This window comes from Phalaenopsis equestris, unplaced genomic scaffold (assembly GCF_001263595.1).
Source record: "Phalaenopsis equestris unplaced genomic scaffold, ASM126359v1 Scaffold000686, whole genome shotgun sequence".
Classification (NCBI taxonomy): domain Eukaryota; kingdom Viridiplantae; phylum Streptophyta; class Magnoliopsida; order Asparagales; family Orchidaceae; genus Phalaenopsis; species Phalaenopsis equestris.
In genome coordinates, this window is record NW_018165126.1 from 289,834 (window position 1) to 298,420 (window position 8,587).

The 8,587-nt window shown below is 34.4% G+C and overlaps 1 protein-coding gene across 1 annotated transcript in view; it reads left to right on the plus strand.

Moving 5' to 3' along the window:
- LOC110030252 overlaps positions 1–7,933 on the plus strand; it is a 29,915-nt gene extending 21,982 nt beyond the window's left edge. Inside the window, exons 2-3 of the mRNA XM_020732877.1 lie at positions 6,189–6,310; positions 7,476–7,933. Coding sequence (XP_020588536.1) covers positions 6,189–6,310; positions 7,476–7,802 — 449 coding nt within the window. The 3' untranslated portion in view covers positions 7,803–7,933. The remainder of the gene's footprint in view (positions 1–6,188; positions 6,311–7,475) is intronic.
- Positions 7,934–8,587: the final 654 nt, after the last annotated feature.

Below are 8,587 nucleotides of genomic sequence, written 5' to 3' on the forward strand. Positions count from 1 at the left end.
AGCTTTTGCATGAAAATCAAATAATTTTTCTATGAAAATTTATAAAAGTCCATGATTAGTCGTTTGGATTGAGGTTAAGAACTACCTCTAGCAACTCTTACTCAAGGTCGGGAAGCACACAGCCCAGCTCTGAGCCCCCACTTTTATCAATGTCTTATACCCAATCCTGAGCTGCCATATGTGGTTACAGGTTTCTTTTGCTCGTGATTTCTACTACTCGTTTTTATGACTTTCATGTTGGGTTTTCTTGCCTTATTTATTTTTCTTGCAAGTATGTTTAAATATGTTGCAAATCATACTATGATCACAATATTAATCGCACAACAGTAGCAGATTCCCAGGTACGTTTTTGCAGTTTATCTACAGCATTTTACTTTACTGCATTTTACCTTTCAAGTACCTTTTATTTACCTGCAATTTGACTATTCTGCATGCAAAACCAAAATTGAAACAAAACAAAACCAAACATTGACACCAAAACTGTGAAACATAAACTACCAATCTCAAACACTTAAACCCTGGAGCTGTCACGACAATTGGAGCTTGGAGCCAACTTTGTGGGCAGCACGGTGAGGAATGCAGACCGAGTAACAAGAGGATCTTCTTCAACATCATCCCTTGCTAGTATGATAACAACCCATAGCGGTAACTCGCCTAGCGCGACATAAATCCTCACACTCCCTTTTTAGGCCGCTATACAGCCATGTTGTGCAGCGTAAGTCGTAACCCGCCTTAGGTTATGAGGTTGTCGTGTGACACGACGTAAACGCTCTTATTTCTGCAGGCTATTTGCATAATCGAGTGTTATGCATATGTAAGTCCCAAATAATAAAATTGGCAGGATCAAACACTTAATTAACATCGTATCTAAAATGCAGCCATACAGTAGGATAGTTTGGGAGGTCACTGAGGATTCCCCTCAGAATCTATGATATCCCCTACCCTTTACTTTCTTTGGACCCCTGAAAGGATTGTTCTCACTTGAGCTACTCCCACTTGTTTTTTTCCACGTCCTACCTTGAAAACCTGAATCTTGAATTCTTGAAGACTAGAACCACTGATCATTATCGAGAGTTTTCTCAAGTGACTCAAGTGACTCCCGTCACTTGGGATGTAATTAACTATAGGGGCTTGCCTCTATAGGAAACTTGGAACCCAGGTAAAATAAACTCTATTTAATCTTTGTATTAAATAGGGGAACTTGTCGGTCATACATAAAAGGTTCGCACACCAAACAGATGTCACAATATGGATGTCACAAATCTCTTAATTTGTAGGATTGGATCTATCGCCGATGTATACACTTATCTTTCGGGAGGGTGTAGTATTTGCGGTATCAGACACAATTATACAAACTATTAGAGTAATGAGATCCATTTAGTCTCATTTTTCAAAAATTAAAACATACTACTCTTAAAAACTCAAACTATATATTTATTATATTAAATTAAATTTTAAAAATTATTTTTATATTCATATTTTCAAATCTCAATCATTGAAAAAGTTGACCGACATATGCATCACATTAAAATTATGAGAAATAATATTAAATTACATGATAACCTTTTTTGTCTATACGCTTTGCCAAATGCTGAAATAATATGTTTGCCACTGCAATCCTATTATATTAATCCTCCATGCGTGTGCTAAAATGGCCTCTCCATTTTGATTGTTTATGGTTCAAATATCTTTTCAATGGCTTTGTATGTACTAAGTCAACCAATTTGCATTATTTTTTTTTATTTTAATATTTGAAAAACGTTTTCAAACTGATGTTGCAAGCTGCAACAACTATGGCTACAGTGGACTTGCACATCATAGCACTTTATGTAAGAAGTGGGTTGGGTCTTCGTTGTCTAAATATTGGCAGTTGATAGAATTTGAAAAAATGTATTCATATTGCTTATGTTTTCAAATTTTTGGACATAGATTCTATAAATATTTCAAGGCTTATCTCAAGCTTAGAAGCACTTTATTTAACTCATAGGACGTTACTCGTGATGAACTTTTGGTTGAAGTCCACCCTTCTATTGTTCAAACCTATTCTCAAAATGTGGATTTGAGTTCAGATCCTCAAGCGAAAGTGGTTCCCGCTTCTACTAGTTCTGTGGTTTTGATCACTCCAACTATTACTAATATTATCACTGGCAGCTCTCTGCAATTTCTTAAAACGTCTCAACCTCTTTTCTTTGATGAATAAAACGATGACTATTTGTCACAATATATTCTTTGATTTTGACTACAACATTCAAAGTGTTGACTCTTTAGTGGATAAATAATTTGATGTTCTTTATTCCGGAAGAGGTAGAAATCTGATGTATCATTAGTCTTTTATATGCACTGAACTTCAAGCTAGATGATCCAAATGAAATTTTGTATCTTTTTTTCATCTGGTAGTACTTTTTTCCTGTCATTCCTTGTTAAATGTCTCTGATGTACTCTTTTCATTATCCTGTTAATATATCTCAGGTTAAAAAAAAAATGTCATATATAATTTAGATAACCAACCAAGATATCCTAAGAAATATTTACTTTCTACAGATGAAGGAGGATGGTCTTAATAAAATTATCCTTTTAATTTCATTAAGGATGATATATAGTGGAAATAATTGATGAAAATCAAAGAAATTTACGTTTGCACCAAGCTTTAATGTGAATGCTTGTCTTCGCTCTGTACAATACAGGCGTGTAAATTTTTCATGAGTACTATATCCATATAACATATGATTCAGGATTACCCATATGATATCAATACTGATCTTAATCAAAGATCACAAAATCTATCTTATATGTTGAATTTTGTGGTCTTGGGATGGTTAATGAGAAAAAGATGAAGATATATTTATGAAATCATGGTTGTAAGTTGTACACTATAGCAAACACTTACACGTAGATGGATTGCTTGATTGCCCAAAAAGATCAAGTTTTTCAGTGAATATATTGAGTTAGACATTATGCGCTTACGGAGCAAATGATAAATAAATACAGTTGAAGTGCTTCCAGGCTTCACTGTCAGTTAGATGTAACAGCATTTCATTTTGAGTTTTGTTATTGCATGTTAATCATATTGCTTGCATAGACAACTTTTGAAGTTTTGATGTCACTGGCAAGTAGGCTATATATTGCTTGCATAGACAACTTTTGAAGTTTTGATGGCACTGGCAAGTAGGCTATCACCTTATAATCTGCATATCTGTTCCGACTGCTCTCGCCCTCTCTTTTTTTTTTTTTTTTTGCTTAATTTAAGGGTGCCTATATGACACACATTTTTATTGTTGAATGGTATCATTGCAGATTATCATGTAGTTATCCATGCAAATATCAATTTTTTCAACATTAAGGCAAAGTTTCTTCATTTTTTATTTGGTAAATATCACTTTTATTTCCCTAAATTGAGTGTGTCTATATGGCACACATTTTTATTGTTGAATGTTTTCTTTGCAGAATAACAAATAGTTATCCATACAAATATCAATTTTTTCAATGTTAAGGCCAAACTTTATCATTTTTTATTTGGTAAATATCACTTGCTACCTTCTTATTTTTGGTATCATTGACTTAATAATAAAGAAGTTGATGGTCTTTAAAAGCATTTGATACATTAAATTCAAATTTACAATTACTTGTTTGAGCAATTGATAACTTTTAATGTTGCTTCTAACCTAGCCATAGAGGTTCATCAACATCTGTTATCAAAACATAAAATTTTATACTATTTACAATTATACCATAGAGTTTCAGCACGCCCTATCCCATTCTGGATGGCAAGCAACGATGTTTGATGAGATGAATGCCTTAGCTGAAAATTGAACTTGAGAACTAGTTGAACTACCTTATGGAAAGAAGGTTGTTGGTTGTAAGTGGGTTTTGATAGTTAAGTTTCAGTATGATGGATCTGTAGCTTGTCTCAAAGCATGGTTGGCTGCTAGGGCTATGCTTAAACTTTTGAGATCGACTACTTGGACATAGTCTCTTAGGTAGCTAGGTTGACTTTGGTTTGCCTACTTATGTCATTAGTTGCAATGAATAATTAGCCCCTACATTAACTTGATGTGAAGAATACTTTTTATATGGTGATCTTTTAGAAGATGTATACATGAAGCAACCTTCTGGGTTTATTGCTCAGGGGGAGTCTGGGAAAGTATCTCATTTTCACAAGTCCTTATATGAATTGAAGCAAAGCCCTCGAGCGTGATTTGAAAAATTTAGCCAAGCAGTAGAAGAGTTTGGGATGCAGAAAAGTAGAAGTGATCACACTGTATTATATAAATAATCTGTTTTAGGAATCATTTTATTGACTGTTTTTGTTGATGACATTTTTATTACTGGAAGCGATGTGCAGAGATTCTTATCATTGAAATCAATTCTTCAAAATCAGTTCAACATTAATGATCTGGTTTCCTTGAAGTACTTCTTGAAGATCGAGGTATCAAGGAGCAAGAAGGGTACATTTCTATCTTAACGGAAGTATGTGTTGGATTTGTTATCAGATATTGAAAAATTAGGGGCCAAAACATGCAGTACTCTGATGCTTCCTATTATACAATTTACCAATATTTGAGAGCTTTTTAATGAACTTAAATGATATAGGAAGTTAGTAGTAAAACTAAACTACCTCACAGTAACTTGTCATGATATTGTGTATTCAGTTAGCACTATAAGTCAATTTATGCTTCTCTCACAACCCATCATTGGTCGCTTTGAAACAAATACATGTTATCTCATGAGAGCTCGTGTACAAGGTATTTTATATCAGAATCATGAGCATAGACATATTGAATGCTTCTCTACTGCAGATTGGGCAAGTTCCAAGATTTTTCAAAGATCCATTACTTGATATTGCATCTTTGTTGGTGGTAATTTGGTCTCATGGAAGAGTAAGAAACAAAATATAATGTCAGGATCTAGTGCTAAATCTGACCATTGAGCGATGGCACAAACTTTGAGTGAATTGATGTGGGTATCTCAACTTTTGATCGAGATGGCTTTTAAGATGACTGTTCCAACAAAGTTGTGTTATAACCAAGCTGCAATCTGTATTGCCTCAAACCCTATCTTTCTTGGATGAACTCGTCATATTGGGATAGATTGTCATTTTGTTCTCAAAAAGATTCAATTGATTTTAATTTCTACAGCTCATGTGAAGATTGGGGAATAATTAGGGGATATCTTCACAAAGGTCTTTAATGGAGCTAGAGTCACTTATATTTGTAACAACCAATGCATGATACATATCTATGCTCTTACTTGAGGGGTAGTGTTATGAAATGTCATAAATGTGAATCTTGTATATTAGGAAACTTAATATTAGGCAACCTAATTAGAGGAGATCTAATGTAGAGAGTTGAGAGTGTGTATAAATATGTAATATATAGTTTCAATTGTGAATAAGAAAAAAAGAAGTTTTTTGTCGCACGCTCCTTCCTTAAGGGTTTTGGAAATCCAAGTGTTTAGTGTGAAGAAAAACAAATGCAGTATGAAATTACAATGTATTTGAAATTCATTTTCTAGTTCAATTTTAATATATTTTGAATTTTTTTTATTTTGCCAAATTTCAAATGCACCACTTTTTGTAAAATGTTGTCTACCATTGTTGTCGGTTTGCCACCATCGCCGCCGCCAACTAATCACCTCCTTTGCAGCCACCCCCTTTGTCGCTATTGTCGCTGTCACCAGCTAACCACCACCACCTCCTGCTTCGCCGCATCTCCCTTCTACTATGTTGTTGTCTACTCATCATCGCCCACCACTGTCCACCAACCGTGGCCGCCAGCCAGTTATCGCTATCATCTGCGGCCACCACTTCCAGGCATATTTTGCTTTGAATTCATTTTTCTTCATATGAGACAAAAAATGTGATGCCCTGTATTTGTTCTATATTAAACCAAACAACTTCAATGTATTCCAAATGCACTACATTACTTTTACACTGCATTTCTTATTTTTTGGGCAATGCGAGCGCTCGAACCCAACACATGCTACGCATTTCTTTTATTTGAATTCCTATTTCCACAAACCAAACAGCCCGTACATAAATTTTGAAGCACCAATTACTTCTCTTTTGGATTTGATTATGGTGGCTAAAAATGGAATTTTGGAAGTCTTCTTTTCTTTCTCTTGAAATTATGACTACTTATGGTTTTTTAGAGCTGCTTCTCTCTCTAATATATTTTTTTTCTTGCGTGCAGACAAAGTTGATCGCCCTGTAAGCACCTCAATCTACTTCTTGCTTCCATCAGGAAGTATCTCCAGCCTCCATCGCATACCCTGTGCTGAAACTTGGCATTTTTACATTGGTGAACCACTCACGGTTAGCATTCTTCTTTCGTGCTATGAATTTATATAATCCATGTTTTTAGGACCTGTTGCCTTCCTGTTGCTTAAAAGTTTCTTATTAAATAAAGTCCGATATCTGCTTGTTTACTAATTTGGTAATTCCATGTACACCTTTAAGTTATAATTTTCTTGTTCCAAATTTGATACCAAAAAAATAAAATAAAAAAACTCCAGAGGACAAATTCCTAGTGGAGTCCTTTTAACGTTCTTTGCTTGTATTTTTTCTGATTCGTACTGAATCTCATTCCAAATTCCTCATCTTAGGTGCTTTTTAATGATAAATATTGTTCTATTATGGTTTCTTATGACTTTTAATGTTCAGAAAATTCTTTACTATCAGATTGTATGATGGAAATGTAGTTGTTTTTGTTCTCTCGCTACCACAACAGAAAATGGCAATATTGGAAACCTTGGGATATGTGCGACAAGGCAGCGCATGTACTCATAGCCAGAGATGTGAGAATTATTATTAGTTTGAATTATAAGTGCGGGAGAAAGAAGTTTTATTTCAAAATGAAATGTTTGAAGTGTGTAGCTAGCAGTGTGTGTTTATGTAATAAGGAATTGTTTCCCTGGGTGTGATTTCATGACCATATTGAGGATTCAAATACGAAGCTCTGAAATCAATATAATACAATGATAATATGATCTTTTCAATTAAAAAAAATCTTTTTAATTGTAATTTTTCCATTATTTTTCTCCAGTTAGAGTGCAGGAACAATCCTTTTTGTTAAATGGAAATTTACATACATACAACATAATTCTTATGTATTTACATCTCTACACCTATAACACTTTTAAACTTATGCATGAAAAAATGTATTTCACTTTTAAAAGATAGTGATGGTGATATTTTTGATGTGATGTTAAAGATTTGAGTGGTATAGTGGTTAATATGAATGTTTAGGGGTTAGATCTGTAAATACATAAGAATTGTGTCGCATGTATGTAAATGCCCCTTATGATCATAAATTTTGTTATATGTTCTAAGGCATAAGGAAAGATAAAATTCCCCCTGAAATTATTGTTAACTCCTGGATTCCCATGGTTAATACCTTCTCCCTAAATTACGGGTTCTGTAATTGAACCAATAGTTAGAATCTTTATCAATAATTTTCTTATGTTGCTTCATTATCCAGATCTTAGAGCTCCATGATGATGGACATTTTGAATTCACTGTTCTTGGCTCTGACCTTGAAGCTGGTCATCGCCCACAGTACACCGTGCCACCGAACACATGGTTTGGATCGTTCCCTACCCTCGATATCTCATCGTATTCGACTGATGGAAGTGTCCTCGCGAAAGCTCCCCGTCGGGAACCCGAGCTCCATTACTCGCTTGTGGGTTGCACCTGTGCTCCGGCCTTCCAGTTTGAGGACTTCGAGTTAGCAACCCAAGCTGAAAAACTGCTTACTGTTGCTCCTAAGGCAGGGCCTCTTCTTGAATATATCATTCAATCTAATTGAACTATATATTATGCCTTGGCTTTGTTTTGCTTCCTTGAGAGTTATATGGCATCAAGTTGTGAGTCGTAATAAAATAAATTTATGATATTTAATCTTAAAATAACTATGCATTCAATTCTAGTTGTTGGATATGTTTATTTCTGCAATCTTAAGTACAGTTATTGATGGTTTAGTTGCAGGATTAGTTTTTTTACCTTAGAAATGAATGTTTATAGTTTAGTTTAATGCTTGTCATGAATGCTCCCAAAGGTATTTGTAGCTGATGGTGTTGTTGTTCTTAAACTTAGTTCACATTGTAAAATTGCATCTTTGATTTTTCTTTTTTATTTTTAATTCAAAAGAACTAAATCTAAAAGTAGTAAAACCTGGAGACGTAACTAGTGCATGACAAAGTGGGCGTTAAAGTTATTGGGTGTTGATGTTGGTGCTGACGTATCGATCTTGTTGGAGACGTCGAGTGTTGGCCTTGTTGAAAACAGTGGGCAACAACCGTATTGATTATGATAGGTGATAAAGTACCGAGCATCACAGAACCATATGTTGATTTCAACAATATTTATCTATCATGTTGATAATGATGGACATCGACACGACAACACTATTGATGTTAATTTTATGTGTTGAATTTTATGGTGATGATGGCAGCCGATCGTTCTTTTTTAGTCACAACTTGAGATGATTTTGTTGTTACAGACAACCGTTGACATTGATTGTAGATTGCAATTGGGAGAAAATGATTATTGGTGGTGATTATTGTGCAGAGATAGGTTTATTTAAATTTGCAT